This window comes from Cygnus olor (assembly GCF_009769625.2).
Source record: "Cygnus olor isolate bCygOlo1 chromosome 30 unlocalized genomic scaffold, bCygOlo1.pri.v2 SUPER_30B, whole genome shotgun sequence".
Classification (NCBI taxonomy): Eukaryota; Metazoa; Chordata; class Aves; order Anseriformes; family Anatidae; genus Cygnus; species Cygnus olor.
This window is the reverse complement of record NW_024429050.1, coordinates 97,663-119,642: the sequence shown is the minus strand read 5'-3', so window position 1 is coordinate 119,642 and position 21,980 is coordinate 97,663. Positions and strand designations below refer to the sequence as shown.

The following is a 21,980-nucleotide window of genomic DNA, read 5'->3' as shown; positions in this document are numbered from 1 at the left end:
CCAGGACCCCCATTTTGAGGAACTGGGGCCGTGAGGGTGTGGGGGAGCGCACAGCAAGGGGGTGGGCACACGGGGGGGGGGGGCACACACAACATGGGGGTGTCTAGGGGGATGGGGGGGGGGCAGGACCCTTAGGTCCCGGCCCCCCCCGGCCCCCCCCCAGCCCACTGCGGGGGTCCGGGGGGGCCAACCACTCCGCCAGGTGGGCCGCGATGCGCTGCAGTGGGAACACGGGGGGGGGGGGGGGGGGCGTCGGTGCTAGCCCCCCCCACCTTGTGTCCTGTGCCCCCCCCCCCCCGTGCCCCCGTCCCCCCCCCCGTCCCCCCTCACCTGGCGGGCGGCCGTCAGCGCCGGGGGGTCCCCGGGCCGGGGGGGGGCCATGTCGGCGCAGTGCGAGGCCCCCGCGATCAGCACCCCCCGGCGGCCCCCCCCGGCGCTCAGCACGTGCCAGGGGTCCAGGGCGCCTGCAAGAGGGGGGGGGGGGGGGGGCGGTGAGGGGGGGGGGGCACCCAGACAGGGCCACCGGGCACCGTGCAAGGCCAGCGTGCCGCCGTGCACCACGTGGTGCTGCCGTGCACCGTGCGTGTGCAAGGCCGCCGTGCACCTTGCTGCTGTGCCCCGTGCAAAGCTGCCGTGCACCGTGCAAGGCCACCGTGCACACTGCTACCGTGCACCGTGCAAGGCCTCTGCGCACCTCGCTGCCATGCACCGTGCAAGGCCACTGTGCTACTGTGCACCACGTGCTACCGTGCGCCGTGCACCATGCGAGGTGCGAGGCCAGGCACCGCGCCGCGCCGTGCAACGCTGTCCTACACCGCGCTGCGCCGTGCAATGCCATGCTGCGCCACGACGCACCGTGCTGCGCTGAGTCGCGCCGTGCAACGCCGTGCTGCACCGTGCTGCGCTCTGCAACGCCGTGCTGCACCGTGCAATGTTGCGCTGCACCGTGCAATGCCACGCAACGCCGTGCTGAACCGTGCAGTGCCGTGCTGCATCGTGCTGCGCTCTGCAACGCCGTGCTGCACCGTGCAATGCCATGCAATTTTGTTCTGCACCGTGCCATGCTGTGCTGCACCGTGCCCTGCCGTGCTGGACCATGCAATGCCGTGCCGCACCGTGCAATGCCATGCAATTTTGTTCTGCACCGTGCCATGCTGTGCAATGCCATGCCACACCGTGCCATGCCGTGCCGCACCGTGCCATGCCGTGCCGCACCGTGCCATGCCGTGCTGCACCATGCAACGTTACACTGCAGCATGCCATGCCGTGCTGCACCGTGCCGCGCCGTGTTCCGCCGTGCCACGCCGCATCGCACCGCGCCGTGCCGCGCCGCACCGTTGACGAAGAGGAGCCGCCGGGCCCGGATGCGTGCGGCCCCGTAGAAGCCGTTGGTGGCGGCGGCGGCCTCCCGCACCCGCGCCGGGGCGATGCCGAAGGCGGCGGCGCAGAGGCTGAGCTGCGCCCGCAGCGTCTGGAAGCGGGAGAAGGGGCAGGCGGCGTCCTCGCAGCTGGGGTCTGGGGGGGCTGGGGGTCACTGAGGGGGTTGGGCAGGAGCCCCCAGCCCCCCTCCCCTGCCTCCCTGCCCCTCCCCCCCCCCCCCCCCGTGCTCACAGAAGCCAAACTCGGTGCAGGTCTGGAAGAGCCAGGGCCGGCTGCCGCCCGCGCTCCCCGGGCCCCGCAGCTCCCGCAGCAGCGCCCGGCGGGAACTGGGGGTGCACGGCTGCCCCCCCCGGCGCAGGAAGGCCTGGGGGGGGGGGGGGGAGGGGGGAGAGCACCCCAATGGCACCGCGCTGCGCCGGGCAGCAGGGTGCAACGGGGTGCAGGGGGGGTACAATGGGGTGTAAGGGGCTGCTGTGGGGTGCGGGGGGGGTGTAAGGGGGTGCAAGGGGTGCAGGGGGGTGTAAGGGGGTGCAGGGGGGTGTAAGGGGGTGCAAGGGGTGCAGGGGGGGTACAGTGGGGTGCAGGGGAGTGTAAGGGGGTGCAGTGGGGTACAATGGGGTGCACGGGGTGTAAGGGGGTGCGATAGGATGGGGCTCGATTGGGTGCAAGGGGTGCAGTGGGGGTGCCAGGGGGTACAACGGGGTGCAGTGGGGTGCAATGGGATGGGGTGCAATTGGGCGCAAGGGGACGCAATGGGGTGCAGTGGGGTGTAAGGGGGGGGTGCAGGGGGGCACAGTGGGGTGTAAGGGGGGCTTAAGGGGGTGCAGTGGGATGCAAGGGGGCACAGTGGGGTGGAGGAGGCCGCGAGGGGTGCAGCTGAGCGCAATAGGAAGGCGCAGTGGGGTACAGTGGGGTACCGGGGGGGTTCAGGACCCCCTCCCAGCACCCCCCACCTTGACGACGGCCACCAGCCTGCGGTAGGGCGAGCCGCGGCGCCCGTCGGTCATGGCGCGGCACAGGGCGGCCACCGAGTCGGCGGGCAGGAGCCCGTTGTACTGCACCGTCCCCGCCACCACGTCGGCCACGTTCTCGGCCAGCAGCGCCCGGTCGCCGCGCTCGCGGGGCGGGTGGCAGCAGGACATGTCCCTTGTCACCTCCGCCAGCCGCCGGCCGCGCAGCCGCGCGTCCAGCGCCGCGAAGGCGCCGCTCACCGCCGCCAGGCACTGCGGCACCGGGGTGGGTGCTCTGCCTGGGGACGGCCCTGTCCCCAAGCCCTGTCCCCAAGCCCTGTCCCCAAGCCCTTGTCCCCTAACCCCATCTCCAGCCCCTATACACAGTCCCTGTCCCCTAACCCTGTCCCCAAGCCCTGTCCCCAAGCCCTGTCCCCTAACCCTGTCCCCAGTCCCTGTCCTCTAACCCTGTCCCCAAGCCCTGTCCCCAAGCCCTTGTCCCCTAACCCCGTCTCCAGCCCCTATACGCAGTCCCTGTCCCCTAACCCTGTCCCCAAGCCCTGTCCCCAGCCCCTGTCCCCTAACCCTGTCCCCAAGCCCTGTCCCCAAGCCCTGTCCCCAGCCCCTGTCCCCTAACCCTGTCCCCAAGCCCTGTCCCCAAGCCTTGTCCCCTAACCCCGTCTCCAGCCCCTATACGCAGTCCCTGTCCCCTAACCCTGTCCCCAAGCCCTGTCCCCAGCCCCTGTCCCCTAACCCTGTCCCCAGCCCCTCCAGGACCCACCTCTGGGGACCCCCCCACAGCAGGGCTGGAGAGGGCGACAGAGACCACCTGCAGGTGGGCAACAAGGGGTTAATAGGGACAGGGTGGGAGTTTTGGGGTCAGGACTGGAGGTTTTGGGGTCAGAACCCATTTTAGGGTTGAAGTCTGGGGCTTGGAGCCAGGTTTTGGGGTCAGGATTGGGGGGGGTTTAGGTTGGAGGTTAGGATTTGAGGTCAGAGTTGAGGGTTTGGGGTCAGAGTTGGGGGTTTGGGGAAGGGGGTGGTGCCATAGTTTGCTTTTTTGGGGGTGAGGACCGGGTTTGGGGAGGGTGTTTCAGGTTGGAGCTGGGGTTGGGGTCAGGAGTTGCAGTTTTGGGTCAGGATTTGGGGTTTGGGGGTCAGATTTAGAGGGTTGGGGTCAAGATTGGGGTATCTGGGGTCAGATTTGGGGGCTTGGGGTCAGGATTGGGGTCTTTGGGGTCAGATTTTGGGGCTCAAGGGCAGGATTTGGGGTGAATGGGGTCAGATTTGGAGGTTTGGGGGCAGCATTGGAGTCTTTGGGGTCAGATTTTGGGGTTTGAGGGCAGGATTTGAGGTCTTTGGGGTCAGATTTTGGGGCTTGGGGGCACGATTTGGGGTCTTTGGGGTCAGATTTTGGGGCTTGGTGTCGTTGGGGTCAGATTTGGGGCTTTGGGGGTCAGGATTTGGGGGTCTCACACGGTTGTATCCGGCGAAGTCAACCTGAGCCCGGACGGGCGCGGACGACGCCACGGCCGCCGACACCAAGTGGGGAAACTGAGGCCGGGGAAAGCGTTGGGGGGGGGGGGCGGGGGGGAGGACCCGGGGTTGCCCCGACCCCCCCAGCAGGGTGGGGGGCACCCACCTTGAGGCGCGCCCAGGCGGCGAGGGCGCCCGCGTAGGACCCCCCGAAGGCCACCCAGGTGTGGTTGGGGCTCAGCCCCCAGGCGCGGGTGAGGTGGAGGCGGAAGGCGGCCAGGTCGGCCAGGCTGCGGGGGGGGCCGGAGGGGACAGAGGGGGGACAATGAGGGGATGGAGGGGGGGCAATGAGGGGACAGTGAGGGGACGGCTAGGGGACACCGAGGGGACAGAGAGGGGATGGAGAGGGGACAATGAGGGGACACAAAGGGGACAGCGAGGGGACAATGAGGGGATAGAGGGGGGACACCCAGGGGACAGTGAGGGGGCACCCAGGGGACACAAAGGGGACAGAGAGGGGACAGTGAGGGGATGGAGAGGGGACAGAAGGGGGACAATGAGGGGACAGTGAGGGGATGGAGGGGGGACAATGAGGGGACAGAGAGGGGACACCCAGGGGACATGAAGGGGACAGTGAGGGGATACCCAGGGGACACCCAGTGGACACCCAAGGGACACCCAGGGGACATGAAGGGGACACCAGGGGACACCCAGGGGACATGAAGGGGACACCAGGGGACATGAAGGGGACACCAGGGGACACCGCCCCAGGGGCCAGCACCCCGCTCACGCCTGCTGGCTGGAGAGGAAGCGCAGCTCGGCCCCCCCCGGCCCCCGGCTGTCCCCGTAGAAGCGGTGCTCCAGTGCCACCAGCAGGGCCCCGTGCTGCCGGGCCAGCTCCACCACGTGGCCTGGCACCAGCGTGACGGGGACGGGGACAGGGACGGGGATGGGGACACATCCTCATCCCCATCCCCACCCCAATCCAACCCCAATCCCACCCCAAATCCCTTCCCATCCCATCCCCATACCCCCCAAATCCCAATTCCACCCCATCCCCATCCCATCCCATTCCAACCCCATCCCAATCCCAATCCCAAGGCCTAACCCATCCCATCCCATCCCCATCCCATCCCAGTCCCACCCCAAATCCCTTCCATCCCCATCCCATCCCAAATCCTGTCCCCATCCCCACCCCAATCCCAAATCCCATCCCATCCCCATCCTATCCCATCCCCCATTCCATCCTATCCCTATCCCAATCCCTATCCCAGTCCCATCCCCATCCCAATCCCCATCCTATCCCTATCCCAATCCCATCCCCATCCCAATCCCCATCCTATCCCAATCCCAATCCCATCCCCATCCCAATCCCATCCCCATCCCCAATCCCAATCCCATCCCCACCCCGTACCCCCCCGCAGCACCAGGGGGCTCAGGGCGCTCTCCCCCCCGACCACGAGGAACACGGGGCCAGCCGGGCGATCCCAAAACTCCTCATTGATCCAAAACCGCTGCGGGACATGGGGGGGGGGGGGGGGGGGGTGTCCGGGGGGGCACACGCGTGTGCATCCCGTGCATGAGGCGCGTGCCCCCCCCCCCCCCCCAAGCCCCGTGTCCCTACCTGGGTGAGGACGCGGCCCTCCAGGGGGTCAAAGTGGTCGAGGGGCTGCTGCAGGGACCCCCCCACAGGGGTCCCCCCCCCAGCCCCCCCCGGCCCCCGCAGCGCCCGCAGCGCCTGTGCCCGCAGCAGCTCCCGGTTGTGTCCTGGGGGAGAGGGGGCAGCGAGGGTCACCCCCCTGGGGTCCCCACGACCCTTACTGGGGTCTCAACAACCTCAATGGGGTCCCCAAGACCCTCATTGGGGTCCCCACAAGCTCCTTGGGGTCTCAACACCCTCTTTGGGGTTCTCAAGACCTTCACTGGGGTCCCCCCAACCCTCATTGGGGTCTCAACACCCTCCTTGGGGTCCCCACGACCCTCCTTGGGGTCTCAACACCCTCACTGGGGTCTTAGCACCATCAATGGGGTCCCCAAGGCCCTTCTTGGGGTTCCCACAACCCTCCTTGGGGTCTCAACACCCTCAATGGGGTCTCAACACCCTCCTTGGGTTACCCAGGACCTTTCTTGGGGTCTTAACACCATCAATGGGGTCCCCAAGGCCCTTGTTGGGGTTCCCACAACCCTCATTGGGGTCTCAACACCCTCATTGGGGTCCCCAGGACCCTCCTCGGGGTCCCCTTGCCCTCCCCGGGGGTCTCCCCACCCTCATTAGGGTCCTAGCCCCCTCCTTTGGGTCCTGTGGCCCTAACTGGGGTCCCCAGAGCCCTAACTGGGACCCCGTGGCGCAGACTGAGGTCCCCCGACCCCCGTTGGGGTCCCACGGTGCAAAGAGGGTCCCCCAAACCCCGGACCCCCGACTCACCTGCCTGCGTCTGGGCCACCAGCAGCAGCAGCAGCAGCGGCTGGGGCATGGCGAGCCAGGGGGGCCACGCACTGGGAGGCACTGGGAGGCACTGGGAGGCACCGGGCTCCGTTCCCCGCTTTTATGGGCTCCGCGGAGGGGGGGGACACGGGGACAGTTTCGCTTTCCCTTGAGCCGGGGGGGGGGGCAGGATGGGGGCTGGGGTGTGGGGATGGGGAGCAATGGGTGGTGCACGCCTGCGCACGCGTGCAAGGGGCTGTGCACCCCTGCATGTGCGTGCAAGGGGCCCTGCACCCCTGTGCACGTGTGCAACGCACCGTGCAACCTCGCCTGCGCGTGCAATGAGCAGCACGCCCCTGGATGTGCGTGCAAGGGGCTGTGCACCCCTGTGCTCTCGTGCAACGGGCCCTGCACAGGCGTGCAACCCCCTGCGCCCGTGCACACTTGGCCGTGCACCCACCTAGCCGCGTCCCCACGCTGCGTGGCGTCGGTGCCGGCCGGGACGTGCCCGTCCCCATCCCCGTGTCCCTGTCCCCGTGTCCCCGTCCCCAGGGGGGGACGTGCACCCCCCTCCTCCAGCCCCCGCCCCCCCCCGCCCTTATCCCCCTCATTAGGGCCCTTAAACCGGGCTTAACCCTCTTCCCCGGCCCCCCCCGCACAGCTCAGCCCGGATTAGGCTCCATCTGCCCGGCTGGCGCCCGGAGAGGTCCTGGGTTAACCCTGGGGGGGGGGCCGTGCTCCCCCCCCTTCACACTCCCCTGGGACCCCCAGCCTGCACCCCCCACTGCGTTAGGGGTGCCTGAAGCACTGAGCCCCCCCCCCCACACACACACACAGCCCCCTGAGTGCAGGGAGCCCCCAACAAAGCCGGAGACCCCCCCTCAAACGCACAGACCCCAAAGTGCAAAGCCCCCCCACCCAAAAAAAAATGGGACCCCAAAGTGCAAAGCCCCCCCCAAGTGCAAAGAGCCCCCCCAGGGTGCAAAGAGCCCCAAAGTGCAAAGAACCCCCCCCCGAGTGCAAGGAGCCCCCCCGGGGCACAAGGAGCCCCCCCAGCCAACCCAAGGGTGCACCCCCGGCCCCCCCCCGGCCTCCCGCAGCCCCGGCTCAGCGCCCAGCGGCTTTGCGGTGCCATTTCGGAGCGGATTTAGGGGTTAAAGGGCAACGAGGTTTTTTTGTGCCCCCCCCCCCCCTTTTTTTTCCATAGCAGGGCTGTGGGGGCCCACGTGGCCGTTAATTACCGCTCCCTAATTAGTGCCGGGGACCCCAGCTGGCACCCCCAGCCCCAAATCCCCCTAACTCACCCCCAGCTGGAGCCCCCCCTTAGCACCATTGCAGCCCCCCCTCGTTAGCCACCGCCGTTAATGAGCGAGAGGCGGGGGGGGGGGGACCACCCCCTCCTTTTTTTTTTTCCACTTTTTCCACTTTTTTTTAATTACGATTTCGTTTCTGTAAAGCCTTTCCTTTCCTCCTCAGCTCTGCGCAGCCCCCCCGGCGGCTGGGGGGGGGTCGGGTGCAGCTACGGGGGGGGGGGGAAATGGGGAGAAACGAGGGTGGGGGCGGCCGCCCGGAGCGGGGGGGGCGCAGCGGGGAACGGGGGCACCCCCGGTGCCGGCTGAAATGGGGGGTGTGGGGGGCTCAGCGCCGTGAGGATGCGCCGCGCCGGGCAGCTGGGGCACGCTGCGAGGGGGCTCCTTGGTGCAAGGGGGCTCCAAGTTGTAAGGGGGCTCCTTGGTGCAAGGGGGCTCCTTGGTGCAAGGGGGCTCCTTGGTGCAAGGGCACCCTGTGCTACAAGGATGCTCAGTGTTGCAGGGATGCTCCTTGTTGTGAGGATACTCCACGTTGCAAGGGTGCTCCCTGTTGCAAGCGTGTTCCATGCTGCAGGGGTGCTCCATTTTGCAAGGACGCTCCAAGTTGCAAGGATGCTCCACGTTTCAGGGATGCTCCGTGTTGCAAGGATGCTTCCATGCTGCAGGGATGCTCCATGTTGCAGGGATGCTCCTTGTTGCAAGGTTGTTCCATGCTACGAGGATGCTCTGAGTTGCAAGGAGGCTCCGAGTTACAAGCGGGCTCCAAGTTGCAAGGATGCTCCGAGTTGCAGGGATGCTCCTTGTTGCAAGGACGTCCCGTGCTATGAGAACACCCCGTGCTACGAGGACACCCCGTGCTATGAGGATGCTCCGAGTTGCAAGGATGCTCCACGCTGCAAGGACGCTCCTTGTTGCAAGCTTGTTCCATGCTGCAAGGATACTCCGAGTTACAATGATGCTCCTTGTTGCAGGGATGCTCCTTGTTGCAGGGATGCTCCTTGTTGCAAGCTTGTTCCATGCCGTGGGGATGCCCCATGCCACGGGCGTGCTCCGTGCTGCGGAGCTGGGCTGCGTTGCGAGGACGTCCCGGGCCGTGGGGCTGCTCCGTGCCATGGGGTCGCTCCGTGCCATGGGGATGGTCCCTAAAGGGATTCGTGCAGGAATTCTCCGTGCCCAGAGGATGCTCCATGCCATGGGGTCGCTCCGTGCACGGCTGCTCTGTGCCACGGGGACGCTCTTGGCCTTCGGGACGCTCGGTGCCATGGGGACACCCAATGCCCAGGGGACACCCAAAGCCCAGGGGATGCTCTTGGCCATGGGGATGGTCCATAAAGGGATTCTCCGTGCAGGAATTCTCCGTGCCATGGGGCTGCTCCGTGCCATGGGGACGCGCTTGGCCACGGGCTCACTCCGTGCCATGGGGCTGCCCCGTGCAGGACTGCTCCATTCCCAGGGGATTCTCCGTGCCCCGGCGCTGCCCCGTTCCCAGGGGACTCCCCGCGCCGCAGCCGTGCCCGGCACCCTCCGGGCCCCCTCGTGCGCCCGCGGCGGGGCCGGGCCCCCCCTCACAAGACCTGGAACTTCCAGGAGCTCTGGTCCTTGTAGTCCAGGCAGTCGGCGGCGTTGAAGTTGAGCTTCCAGGAGCCCGCCTGGTCCTTGTAGTCCAGGCAGTCGACGGCACCGAAACCCAGCCCGGCGGCGCCGTAACCTTGCCCGGCCAAGCCGGCGGGCGAGGGGGCGAGGTGGGCGCCCATGGCGGGGGTGGCCAAGGGGCTCAGCGCCGCGCCGGGCGCCCCCAGCTGCGGGTGCATGGGCGAGAGGTAGGAGCTGCAGTCCAGGCCCCCGAAATAGGCGGCGGATCCGGCGTAGCCTTGCCCGTAGCCGCCGGCTTGGCCGTAGGAGCCGGGGAACGGCGCCGAGCGCGGCAGCCCCGGCGCGGCCGTGGTGGCCAAGGGGTCCGGCACGGGCGAGATGGAGGCCGGGCTCCAGATGGAGACGGTGGCGCCGGCGGCGGAGCCGGGGGTGCCGGCGGGGCCGGCGGGTGGGGGGCTGTAGGGCCCGGCCCCCCCGGCGTCGGCGGGCGCCTCGCGGGGCGGCGAGCTCTTCTTCTTGGCGGGCCGAGCCTTGGCCTGGCCGCTGCTCTGCTGCTGCTGCTGCCGGCACTTGGCGCGGCGGTTCTTGAACCACACCTGCGGGGAGGGAGGGAGGGTGGTGGGGAAACTGAGGCGGGGGCGGCGGGCACGGCGTTGTCCTTCACATGCGCCCCCCCCCCCCCAATGTGCTCATCCCTGTGCGCACGCTCCTGCACGGGTGTGCTCGGGGTCACGCAGCCCTGCGGTGCTCACGCTGCACAGGGTGCGTGCAGGGACCCTCCTTGTGCGCACGTAGGTGCAAGCAGGACCCCTCCTTGTGCACGCACAGGAGCATGAAGCACCCCTCCCTCCTTGTGCACACATGGGTGCATGCAGAACCCGTCCTTGTGCACACAGGTGTGTGCAGGACCCCCTCCCTCCTTGTGCACACATGGGTGTAAGCAGGATCCCTCCTCGTGCACACACGGGTACATGCAGGGTCTCTGTGCACACACAGGAGCGTGCAGGACCCTTCTTTGTGCACACACGGGTGCATGCACAATCCCTCCTTGTGCACACACGGGTGCACGCACGATCCCTCTTTGTGCACACCCAGGAGCGTGCAGGACCCCCTCCTCGTGCACACGCATGAGGGTGCAGGACCCCCCGCCGGGCTCACCTGCACGCGGGACTCGGGCAGGTTGATCTTGAGGGCCACCTCCTCGCGCATGAAGATGTCGGGGTAGCGCGTCTTGGCGAAGAGCGCCTCCAGGATGTCCAGCTGCGCCCGCGTGAAGGTGGTGCGCTCGCGGCGCTGCTTCCGTGGCGTGGCTGTGGATGGCGGGGGGGGGGGGGGGGGTCAGGGACCCCCTGGTGAGCCCCCACCTCCCCCCCGAGCTGTTGCACGCTCCCAGCCCCTTCCCACCCAAGGGAAACCACGGGGCCAGGGAGAGGACCCCCCCCATGCAAGCCCCTTGTGCGATACCCCCTGCACAAGCACCCCTTGCAAAACAGCATGCGACCCCCCCGCCCCCCCCCCCATGCAACCCCCTTGTGCAAAGCCCCTCATGCAAAGGCTGCTGTGCAACCTCCCGTGCAAACCTTCTGTCCAACACGCTCGTGCAAACCCTCTGTGCAACACCCTGCGTGCAGCCTCCTTGCACAAAACCCGCTGTGCAGCCCCCCCCCCACCCCGTGCAAAACCCTGTGTGCAACCCCCTGTGCAGTGCCCCTGTGCACCCCCTCCCATGCAAAACCCTGTGTGCAACCCCCCTGTGCAACTCCGCTGTGCAAAACCCTTTGTGCAACCCCTTCGTGCAACCCACCCCCCCCGTGCAAAACCCTGCGTGCAAACCCCCCATGCAATGCCCCTGTGCAACTCCGCTGTGCAAAACCCTTCGTGCAACCCTTTTGTGCAACCCCCCCCCCCCCCCCCCCGTGCAAAACCCCGCACGCCTCCCCCTGAGGAAGCCCCCCCGCTGCTGCTCACCAGGGTAGCCCACGGCAGTGTGCAGCAGGTCCATGCCCGGCCCAGCCAGGGTGAGCCCGTTGACGGCGTAGTGGGGCTGCTTGATGTAGGACATCATGCTCCGGGCGGGCTCCCTCGCGCCGAGCCCGGGCGCTGCCGAGGCGAGCTGGGGCCAGCTGCCGGGGGGACACGGGGTCACGCACGGCACGGGGCAGCGTGGCACAGGGCAGGATTGCGCGGCACGGGGCAAGGTAGCACGGCACAAGATTGCACGGCACGGTGCAGGATTGCATGGTGCAGCACGGCACGGTGCAAGGTAGCGCGGCATGGTGCAGGATTGCAGGGCACGGGGCAAGGTAGCACAGCACGGGGCAGGATTGCACGGGGCAGAATTGCACAGCATGGTGCAGAATTGCACGGTGCAGCACGGCACGGTGCAAGGTAGCACGGCACAAGATTGCACGGCACGGGGCAGGATTGCACGGTGCAGAATTGCACGGTGCAAGGTAGCACGGCACGGGGCAGGATTGCACGGGGCAGGATTGCACAGCATGGTGCAGCATGGCACGGTGCAAGGTAGCACGGCACAAGATCGCATGGCACGGGGCAGGATTGCACGGTGCAGAATTGCACGGTGCAAGGTAGCGCGGCACAGGGCAGGATTGCACGGTGCAGCACGGCACGGTGCAAGGTAGCACGGCACGGGGCAGGATTGCACGGTGCAGGATTGCAGGGCACGGGGCAAGGTAGCACGGCACAAGATCGCACGGCACGGGGCAGGATTGCACGGTGCAGCACGGCACGGTGCGACAGGGCATGGTGCGGGATTGCACGGCTTGGTGCAGCGCTGCAAGGTGCAGCACAGCACGGTGCACGGCTGCACGCCGCGGTGCAGCGCTGCGTGGTGCAGGATTGCGCGGCCCCCCCAGGCCCTGATCCCCTCCCCAAGGCAGGAGGTGGAACCGGTGGCTCGTCCCCAAGCCAGGGGACGTCACCCTGGGGCTGGTGACAAATCTCCCAGGGCTGGTGACAGCCCCGGTGGCCCCAGGGGACGTCGCGCTGCCGTCGGTGACAGCCCCGGTGGCTCGTCCCCGCTCCAGGGGACGTCACCCCAAGGCCAGCACCCCGTCCCCAGCCTGAAGCCCCCCCCCCTCCTGCCCCGCGTCCCCGTCCCCCCTCAGGACCGCCCGGAGCTCCCCCCACCCCAAGTTGCCCCCACCCTAAGGTCCCCCCCACCCCGAGTTGCCCCCCACCCCGAGCTGCCCCCACCACGCCCCAAGATACCGCCCACACCCCAAGTTTCTCCCACCCTAAGTTGCCCCCCCACCCCAATGTGCCCCCACCACCCCAAATTACCCCCACACCAAAGTCCCCCCTACCCCAAGGTGCCCCCCCACACCCCAAGGTCCCCCCACCCTAAGTTGCCACCCCACCCCAAGCTGCCCCCCCCACCCCAAGGCAGCCCCATCCCGAGTTACCCCCACACCAAAGTCCCCCCCACCCCAAGCTGCCCCCCACCCCAATGTGCCCCCCACCCCATGTTACCCCCACCCCAAAGTCCCCCCCCCCAAGGTGCCCCCCACCCCAAGGCGCCCCCCACCTCAAAGTCCCCCCCCACCCCAAGGCGCCCCCCAACCCCAAGTTGCCCCCCACCCCATGTTACCCCCACCCCAAAGCCCCCCCCCCCCAGCTGCCCCCCCCCGCACCCCAAGGTGCCCCCCACCCACCTGCGGCGGGGCGGCGGCGGGGGCCCTGCTGGCGGCGGGGAAGGCGTCCCCGCGCCGGGGGGAGCTTTAAGTAGGGCCCGCCACCGTGCCCCCCCCCCGGCCCGGCACTAATCCCCGGGGGGGTGACATTGGCCCCCGGCAGGGCTAATCCCCCGCTGCCGGCAATTAACTCGGGGGGGGGCACCCAGCACCGCCCCCCCCCCCCGCCGGGGTGGGGGTTTTGGGGTGCGCTCAGCGCCAGGGCCGACCTCCTGTGGTTAATTATTGCTGGTTAATTAATTATCGGGTGGGATGCGGGGGGGGGGGGGTCTTATATTGGGGGGGGGGGGGGTTATAAGGAGCCCCCCCCCCCAATTACACCCTGCTGAGGGTGCTGCCGGCTCGTTAGGGCTAACGAAGGGGCTCGCGTTTTGGGGTCAATCCTGAGGGATTTGGGAATGGGCCTGGGGGTCCCACGGGGGCTGGGGGGGGTATAGGGGGGGGACCCAAAATGTGCCCCCCCCCCCCCCACCTTTGAGGGGCCCGGGGCTAATCCCAGGGACAGCTGCGGTGTCTGAGCCGGGGACGGGGACACGCGGGGACAGGCGGGACCCCCGGGGGGGGGCAGCGTTTGGGGGGGGCCCTGAGAACAGCACGGGGGGGGGGGGCCCCATTGTGCCCCCCCCCCCCCCCCAGGGTCTTTGCTCAGCCCCCAGTCCCGGTGGAGAACCGAAATCCCAGTGAACGCCCCCAAACCCCAGTGCAGCCCCCCCAAATCCCAGTACAACCCCCCCCAAACCCCAGTGAGCCCCAGTGAACCCCCCCAAATCCCAGTACACCCCCCCCCAAACCCCATCGCAGCCCCCCCCAACATGGTGTGCCCCCCCCAGAGCCCACTGCGGCCCCCCCAAATCCCAGTGAACCCCCTCAAATCCCAGTGTAGCCTCCCCCCAAATCCCAGTACAGCCCCCCCAAATCCCAGTATAACCCCCCAAATCCCAATGCAGCCCCCCCAGACCCCATCGCAGCCCCCCCAAAATGTGGTGTGCCCCCCCCCCCAGCCCCCACTGTGCCCCCCCCAGCCCTTGTGGGCGGCAGCTGGGGGGGCAGCGCTGCGGCGGGGCTGATTAGTTTGTTTTTCAGACGGGCGGATTTGGGGCTGATTAACCCTAATCCTTCACCGGGGGGGGGGGGGGGGCACGGGCGGTGCAGATGCGGCGGGGGCTGCCCGTGCTCCCCCCACCCCCCCCTTCCCACCTGGGCACCCCAAAACTTTGGGGTTTTGAGGTCCCTGTGCTCTGCCCCGGAGCAGGATGAACCCCGGGGGGTTGGGATGGCACCGAGGGGTCCCCAATTTATTTTTTTTTGGGGGGGGGGCAGCTGGGCTCACGCCGGGGGGGGGGGGTCCCCAAATTGGCTGAGGTGCCGCCCAAGTCACCGAAAAGCCGGCGTCCCAAAACCCGCGGCCCTCACCCCAAACTTTGGGGACCCCGATTCAGTGGGTGAAGGCTCCCCCGGTCCCCCCCCCCCCCAGTCCCCAGCCCCCCCCCAGCCCCCCCCCCCCCCAGCTATTTCGGAACCTTTAAGACTTTAATCCTGCCCCGGTGGATGCCGAACCCCAAAAACGTCCGATTAGACCCCAAAAAAGCAGGGGGGGGGAGGTCCCTTTGCCAGCGCCGGGCCTTGTTAGGGCCAAGTCGCTTTCTCGGGGTCCCTGGGGGGCACCCCAAAACTGGGGGGGGGGGGGCGGCAGGGGGGCAGGGGCAGTTCCGCCTGGGGGGGGGTCGGGATCGCCTATTTTTAGGGAAAACCCCAATTAAGCCAATTTAGGCACCGATATTCACATAAATGTTAAAAAAACACGCTTTTTTTTAAAAAGATTTTTGATTTTTAAGCAGCGAACCCCAAAATCTCTGTTAAAGACGAGCCCCCCCCACCCCCCCCGCCAGGAAGGACGTGTCCCCTGGCCCCCCGGGGTTGTTTTGGGGGGGGGGCACACGCCGTCCCCAGGTGCCACCCGGTCCCAGCGGCCCCGTAATCCCGCTTAGGGTGACTAACGCGGGGCCACCGCTAAAATTAACGCCGGGGTGTCAGCAGCAATCACGTCAGCGCCCCCCCCCGGGGGGGGTAATCCGCGCCCGAACACCCCCCCCCCCCCGAAAAGGGAAAGGGACAAGAAAAAAAAACAAGAAAACATCAAAGGATCCCCCCAAACCCTCCCAGTTTTGGGGTTTCTTTGGGTTTTGTTGGGATTTGGCGAGGAAGGAAGGAGGAGAGGGGCTCGGGTAACATTTCGGGTTTTTTATTCATTCCGTCAGCCCCGCGGGGGGCGGGGGGGGGGGAAATTGGGACGCGCGTTTGGGGACGCGGGGGGGTGGGGGGGGGACACACCGCGGCCCCCCCCTCGGGGCAACACGAAGTCACGGAGCCACCCCCGAAGCTCCCCTGCCCACGCCCAACCCTCCGTGAGTTTTGTGTACAAAACCGGGTATTTCAAAAAGCTTCCCCCCGCCCCCCCCCCCCCCCAAAATTCTGTGTATTTTCCGCAGCTCGGAGGGGAAAAAAAAAAAAAAAAAAGGGGGAAAAAAAATCCAAAAGTCTCGTAAACCCCCCAAAAGTTTGCTCGGGGGGGGTGTGTGTGTGTGTGTGTGTCGGTTTTCGCCTGCACGTCGCGACCGGGAGAGCTTCGAGAGGGTTTTTTTTTTTTTTTGCCGCGGGGGGAGGGGGGGGTGGGGAGCAGGAGAAGCCCCCCAGGACCCCCCCCCCGCCCCCAAGTCCCTCCGGCGGCGCTAAGCCCGCTCGCCGCGGATGCGCCGCGCCAGCTGGATGTCCTTGGGCATGATGGTGACCCTCTTGGCGTGGATGGCGCAGAGGTTGGTGTCCTCGAAGAGCCCCACCAGGTACGCTTCGCTGGCCTCCTGCCGGGGGGGGGGCGGAAAAAGGGGGGGTTAATTGGGGCGGGGGGCACCGAAAGTCGCTGCTGAGGGGGGTTTGGGGGTTTGGGGGGGGGTCGGGGGAGATGCCGCGTCCGAGCGGGGGGTGGATGGGGCAGCAGTAGGGGCTGAAGATGGCAGGGCACGGTGATGGTCCCGCCGCCCCGATATCGCCCTGATATCACCCCAATATCATAACCCTACTATCACCCCAATATCGCCCCGATACCGCCCCATTATTGCCCCGATACTGCCCCATTATCGCCCCGGTACCACCCTGTTATCGGCCCGATATCGCCCTGACATCGCCCCAATACTAACAGCCCAATATCGTCCTGGTATCGCCCCAATATCACCCCGATATTATCGCCCCGATATCACCCTGATATTGCCCTGGTATCACCTCAATATCACCCCGATATTATCACCCCGATATCGCCCCGATATCACCCTGATATCACCACCCCAATATCACCCCGATATCGCCCTGGTATCGCCCCGATATCACCCCAATATCGCCCCGATATCAGCCCAATATTATCACCCCAATATCGTCCTGGTATCGCCCCAACATCACCCCGATACTGCCCCGGCATCACCCCAATATCGCTCCGATATCACCCCGATATTATCGCCCCGATATCACCCCAATATTATCACCCCAATATCGCCCTGGTATCGCCCCAATATCAACCCGATATTATCGCCCCGATATCACCCTGATATCACCACCCCAATATCACCCCGATATCGCCCCGATATCAGCCCAATATTATCACCCCAATATCGTCCTGGTATCGCCCCAACATCACCCCAATACTGCCCCAGCATCACCCCAATATCGCTCCGATATTATCACCCCAATATCGCTCCGATATCACCCCGATATTATCACCCCGATATTGCCCTGATATCGCCCCAATATCACCCCGATATCACCACCCCAATATCGCCCCGGTATCGCCCACCTGCAGCGCCCCGATGGCGGCGCTCTGGAAGCGCAGGTCGGTCTTGAAGTCCTGCGCGATCTCGCGCACCAGGCGCTGGAAGGGCAGCTTGCGGATCAGCAGCTCTGTCGACTTCTGGTACCGCCGGATCTCCCGCAGCGCCACGGTGCCCGGCCTGGAAGAGGTTCCGTTTACACGGGGAAACCGGAGTCACACCGGATTCGCATCGGCGTCACGCCAGATTTGCACCGGATTCACGCCAGAGTCACACCAGAATCACACCAGATTCGCATCGGATTCGCACTGGAGTCACACCAGATTTGCACCGGATTCACACCAGAGTCACATCGGAGTCACACCAGATTTGCACCAAAGTCGCATCAGATTCACACCGGAGTCACACCCTTTCTGCCACACATCCGCTCCCCTTCAGCCCGGTTCACAGAACCTAACCTTTATCGACTCCTTGTGACATAAGCTACCAGAATGGACCAAATTTGGGTTAAAATAATAAAAATATAGCACACTACTGACAGGAACCAATGCCGCCAGCCCGCCAACACTCCCAGATATAAAAATACCAAAACCACAAGATTTTTCCTCTTTTTTAGTGGCGTTCCTTCCACACGAGGCCCAAAACTCCCGAGCACGACACGCTCCGGGGGTGGCAGCGGGCTCCTGGGGGCGGGATTTGTGGTGTTTTGGGGGTGTTTCTGTGGTGTTTTGTGTGTTTTTTTGAGGTTACCTATAGCGGTGGGGCTTCTTCACGCCCCCCGTGGACGGCGCGCTCTTCCGGGCCGCCTTGGTGGCCAGCTGCTTGCGCGGCGCCTTGCCGCCCGTGGACTTGCGGGCCGTCTGCTTGGTGCGGGCCATGCCGGGAGCTCGCTAGGGGCTGCTGAGGAGGAGAAGGAATCGGTGGGCACCGGGGAACGGCCCCGGGAACGGTCCCGCCGCCATGAGGGCCCCGCCGCCATGTCTACCCCGGCCTCCCCGTAGGCTCGGCGCTCGGACTACAACCCCCAGAAGCCCCCGCGCCGCGGCTGCGCCCCGATTGGCCGCGCGGAGTCATGTGCCCCCAAACCAGCCCCTTCCTGATTGGCTGCCGCCGCGAGGCCAATCGGTTCGCAAACCGCCCGCAGCGGGGCCGCACCGCCCGATCTCCCCTCTGACGGACGCGCCTCGCAGCCAATCCCCTCGCGGGTCGCCGCGGGGCTCCGCGGCCAATCAGCGCCGCCGCCCCCCGCCGCCAATCAGCGAGCGGCGACACACGGAAGGCGGGACGTGGGGGCAGCGTCTCCTCAGGCGACCTCGGCGCCGAGCCGCCCCCCCCGCCGCCGCCGCCGCCCCCCCCCCCCGCCGCGGCCACCGGGGACCGGCCCCGGCGCCGCTCCCCCGCCGCCTTTACCTACGTGCGTGGCTGGCGGCGGCCGCTGGAGCCGTTGGGAGTCCCGCGGCGGCGCTGGGGCTGCGCTCGCTCCCTTCCCGCCTTTCCCGCCAGCCCTGACAGAAAATGGCGGGCTCCCGGCGGGGCTCCTTACCCGGCATGCACCGCGCCGGGGGGGGGGGAGGAGGGGGGGGGAGGGAGGTCGGCTGAGGTGATGGCGGCCCGGCGCCATCTTGCGACCCGCCGCGGGGCTGTCCCGGAGCCGCCCCGAGCGCCCTGGAGCCTCTGCCCGGTGTCAGAACCGGCGTGAAACGGCCTCAGGGCTCGGTGGAAACCCCGGGGGAGCGCCGTGAAGGGTTTATAGTGGCCGATGTCCCTCACAGGAGCTGCCCCGAGGCATGGCGGTGCCCAAGTCACGTCACCTCAGCTGGCGCCAACGCCTCTCTCCCCACCCAAGGGGATTACGTGCGCTGTGGTTGTGTCTCCCACACCCACCTCTCCCACGACACCACGAATGTTCCCAAACATGTTGAAACCACACCGATTTTCGGTGCCCTGCGGCCAGCCACGTCACCCCCCTGAGTCACTTCTGCAGGACAAGCCAAAGGGAGCACCAGGGCCCTCCCAGCATCCCCTAAATGCACCCCGAAATTTCTCTTTTTCCATACACGTTAACATTCTTTTTTCCATACACATTTTCCTTACACATTAACATTTAACAACACCAGCCCCGCTCCCCATCACTAACTCAGCGAGGGATGGCACTGGGTACGATGAGCCACAGGGGCTCGCATCGACAGTGGCTAACGCAGAGCAGCAGCATTAATCCTGTTTTTAGTTTCCCTGCCCTGTTCTGCAGAGAGAAGCCCAGCGCAAGAGCTGTCCAGCCTCCTGCTCCTCCACAGATACAAACTTCAAGCACCACCACGGGGGAAAGCAGGAGGACGAGACACTGACATGTAAAGCTGCGCCTGTTTGCTTGCTGTTGTCACCAGAGGGCACGCGTCCACCGCAGAGAAGCCTGAGTACAACTAACACAGAGAGGTTTCCCAATTTTCTTTTTTTTTCTTTTTTTTCTTTTTTTTTTTTAAAGGTGCAAATACAAAAGGAAGGGAAAGGTTCGCTAATGAGGCTGGGAATGAGCCCTGCTGCAGGCGATGCTGGCTGCAGAACCCCGCTGAGCGGAGAAGATCGCGAAGCAGATCCCCATTTCCAAAGCGGTGACAAATTCCCCCCAGTTCCAGGCTCCGCCGCCCTGCTCGCAGCGGTTCTCCTGCCTGGAGAGACGCCAAACCGAGAGCAAAAACCCCAACGACCGCAAAACCCAGCTCAAAGTTTCCACAGCTTTTATTGAGAAACGTCCCCAAACAGTGACACACTTACAGAAGGCAACTGAGATGGCAGGGCAGAAGCTCTCCGCCGAGCTGCTGCTGGGCAGAGGGGAGAAAAAATGTTAGTGTTATTTTGGGCAAGCCCTGAGAATCGCGTGTCTCATACCTCATTAAACCCAAGCCAGAAGCGCTGCCCACTGAAGAATTCCTGAATATTGAGCCTTATTTCCTTACGTTTCAACCCAGCAGGCTCGGCAGAAGCTTTCTGTGCGAGTTAGCGGCCCGTGCAAAGGCGGAATCGCTCACCCCAGCACGCTGAAGTGAGAGCGACCGCCTCAACGGTGAACAAAACCAGCGTGCAGGAAAACACCAAACCAAAAAAATAATAATAATAAAAAAAAAACAGGCTGGGGTGCGAAGCTCGACGGCCGTCCGCCTCCCTCCGGCCAGCATCCTGCGCACGGGGTCTGGAAACCACCCGGTGTCCGCGGACGTTTCGGCGGCTCCCGTCATGGAGCGCTCGGCTGACCCAAGCGAGGCAGACGCTCGTGGTGCTTTGGGGGGGGGGGGCAACAGGGTCAGTGTGGCTTCGATGCCAACCCCGCCATGCCGGCCCCGTGCCGAAATTACCTTCGCTAGGCCGGTAAAGGCAGCAGCGGGGCGTCCGTTGACGCCTACGGCAAGGAGGCCTTGATGGCGGCTACGATCTTCTGCAGCTTGGCATCGCTATCGACAAAGCCGTCGCCGTTCTGGCGGAGGAAAGAGACGTGGGAGGGTACCCCGAGGGAAAACGTTGTGTTTTGGAGGTGCCCGGAGGGAAAATGGTGGGGTTTGGGGGTGCCCAGAGGGAAAATGGCAGGTTTTGGGGGTGCCCAGAGGGGGAACGGCGGGTTTTGGGGGTGCCCAGAGGGAAAATGGTGGGGTTTGAGGGTGCCCAGAGGGAAAACGGCGGTTTTTGGGGGTGCCCGGAGGGAAAATGGTGCATTTAGTGGTGTCTGGATGAAAAGCAGCATGCTTTGAGGGTGCGCAGCTAAAAAACAGCAAGTTTGAGGGGCACACGGAGAGAAAACAGCATATTTTGGGGACACTCGGATAGAAGACAGCACTTTTTTTTTTTTTAAAGGTGCTGGGAAGGAAAGTGGGACATTTTGTGGATTTTTAGACAAAGTAGGGAATTTAAGGGTGCAGGGAAGGTGAGCAGCGTGTTGGAGCCCTCTCCTTCCCCCCCAAAAAAAATTACAGAAATCCCCTCAGGACAAGCAGGAAGCGAAGAAACCCCCCCAGAACCCCCCGGTGGAGCCTGGGGGGGGGGGGGGGTCTCGGGGCGACCCCCCCGGGTGTTCCCCCCCCCCGCCCCCAACCATCGTCGCCCCCGCACCTTCTTGGAGTGCACCAGGCGGCCGGCCACCGTCACCTCGAACCATCCCGTCACCTCCGGCGTCCCCTGGCCGCTCTGCGGGCACGCACCGGGGGTCCGGGGGAGTCACTGGGGGTCCGGGGGGGGTCATCAGGGGTGTGGACCCCCCCCCAGAATAAAAACTCACCACGTCCAGCGCGCCAGGGAAGCGTGCCTCCAGCTCCTTCCTGAGCCGCTCATACTGCGAAGCCAAGCGCGGCCGTCACCGCCCGGCGCCCGCAGGCCGCACGCGGCCACGGGCATTTTGGGGGAAAAAAACGGGGAAATCGGCTCACCTTGGGTCTGTAGCCTCAGGCCCCACTGCAAGGGAGAGCGGAGGGTATTGGGGTGAGCCGGGGGGGGGGGGGGCTCAGCACCCCAATCCCCCCCGCCTTGAAGGGGCCTTACCAGTAGAGCACGGAGACGCGCAGCGGCATGGCGGCGGTGGCAGCAGTGGCTGCAGTGACAGCAGTGGCTGCAGCGACAGCAGTGGCTGCAGTGGCACCAGGGACACCGGTTGTAGCCGTGAGAGCCGTGGCACTGGTGGCACTGGTGACGGCGATGGCGGCGGCTGCGCACCGGGGCCCAGCACCGCCCCCCGCGCCGGGGCTCCCCGCAGCTGGGGTGAAAAACGGCGAAAACGGGCAAAATGGTTAACGGGGGGGGCTGGGGGGGGGGGTGTGCACAGCCCCCCCTCCGAACGCACCCTGAGGGGCGCGGGGGGGCGCCAGGGGGGCTTTGTAGGCCGGGGGGGGCGTTTGCATCGTAATGAGCTTCATTTGCATATTAATAAGCTTCATTTGCATTATAATCAGCTCCGTTTGCAGCCCAATGAGCTGCACTTGGGGAGGGGGGAGGGGGCTGGGGGCTCCTGCACGGCTGCTTCACACCAGTCCTCCCAGTGCAGCCCCCCCCAGTTCACCCAGTTCGTGGCACCAGTGCACCCAGTGCAGCCCCCGCAGTGCACCAGTACACCCAGTGCATTGCACCTTTCCACCAGTACACCCAGCTTGCAGCACCAGTACACCCAGTGCATTGCACCTTTCCACCAGTGCACCCAGTACATTCCACCAGTGCACTCAGGGCATTCCCCCAGTGCACCAGTGCACCCAGTTCACAGCACCAGCACACCCAGTTTGCAGCACCAGTGCACCCAGTGCATCTCCCAGTGCACCCAGTGCATCCCCCAGCGCACCCAGTTC

General features: G+C 65.9%; 4 protein-coding genes and 2 long non-coding RNA genes across 10 annotated transcripts; 2 read left to right on the top strand and 4 right to left on the bottom strand.

Annotated features, from left to right (window-relative positions):
* Positions 1-330: 330 nt before the first annotated feature.
* Positions 331-6,280, bottom strand: PRSS16 (serine protease 16; the record flags this gene model as incomplete). Its single annotated transcript, XM_040543054.1, has 10 exons — positions 6,236-6,280; positions 5,221-5,320; positions 4,597-4,717; positions 3,973-4,096; positions 3,807-3,884; positions 3,112-3,159; positions 2,334-2,603; positions 1,612-1,744; positions 1,336-1,515; positions 331-464 (listed from the first exon to the last, which is right to left on the bottom strand). Coding segments are annotated over exons 1-10 (1,233 nt in total), but the record flags the coding sequence as incomplete, so codon positions are not given.
* Positions 6,281-8,965: 2,685 nt separating this feature from the next.
* On the bottom strand, positions 8,966-12,831 carry LOC121062797 (homeobox protein otx5-like). Of its 2 annotated transcripts, XM_040543059.1 has the most exons (4): positions 12,809-12,831; positions 11,103-11,257; positions 10,293-10,444; positions 8,966-9,730 (listed from the first exon to the last, which is right to left on the bottom strand). In XM_040543059.1, exons 2-4 carry the CDS (start codon positions 11,197-11,199, stop codon positions 9,107-9,109), a joined length of 873 nt encoding a protein of 290 aa, XP_040398993.1. In that variant the 5' UTR covers positions 11,200-11,257; positions 12,809-12,831; the 3' UTR covers positions 8,966-9,106. The 2 variants fall into 2 exon arrangements, with proteins under 2 accessions (XP_040398993.1, XP_040398992.1); XM_040543058.1 differs by lacking the exon at positions 12,809-12,831 and having other exon boundaries at positions 11,103-11,601.
* A 1,224-nt stretch (positions 12,832-14,055) lies between these two features.
* LOC121062800 lies at positions 14,056-20,746 on the top strand. The gene is made up of 3 exons (XR_005815702.1): positions 14,056-14,066; positions 15,011-15,017; positions 20,157-20,746. It is a non-coding gene; the product is annotated as an uncharacterized LOC121062800 (long non-coding RNA).
* On the bottom strand, positions 15,514-18,484 carry LOC121062798 (histone H3.3A). 4 transcript variants are annotated; one of them, XM_040543060.1, is made up of 4 exons: positions 18,073-18,484; positions 17,413-17,562; positions 16,689-16,842; positions 15,514-15,705 (listed from the first exon to the last, which is right to left on the bottom strand). In XM_040543060.1, the coding sequence occupies exons 2-4, from the start codon at positions 17,538-17,540 to the stop codon at positions 15,577-15,579; spliced, it is 411 nt and encodes a 136-aa protein (XP_040398994.1). In that variant the 5' UTR covers positions 17,541-17,562; positions 18,073-18,484; the 3' UTR covers positions 15,514-15,576. The 4 variants fall into 4 exon arrangements, with proteins under 4 accessions (XP_040398994.1, XP_040398995.1, XP_040398996.1 ...); XM_040543061.1 differs by having other exon boundaries at positions 18,077-18,228; XM_040543062.1 differs by having other exon boundaries at positions 17,413-17,559; positions 18,073-18,224.
* On the top strand, positions 18,606-19,584 carry LOC121062802. Its single transcript, XR_005815703.1, has 2 exons — positions 18,606-19,010; positions 19,145-19,584. It is a non-coding gene; the product is annotated as an uncharacterized LOC121062802 (long non-coding RNA).
* Positions 19,381-21,373, bottom strand: SELENOW (selenoprotein W). Its single transcript, XM_040543064.1, has 6 exons — positions 21,187-21,373; positions 21,075-21,099; positions 20,927-20,980; positions 20,761-20,835; positions 20,013-20,131; positions 19,381-19,936 (listed from the first exon to the last, which is right to left on the bottom strand). Exons 1-5 carry the CDS (start codon positions 21,213-21,215, stop codon positions 20,057-20,059), a joined length of 258 nt encoding a protein of 85 aa, XP_040398998.1. The 5' UTR covers positions 21,216-21,373; the 3' UTR covers positions 19,381-19,936; positions 20,013-20,056.
* Between the last annotated feature and the right edge of the window lie 607 nt (positions 21,374-21,980).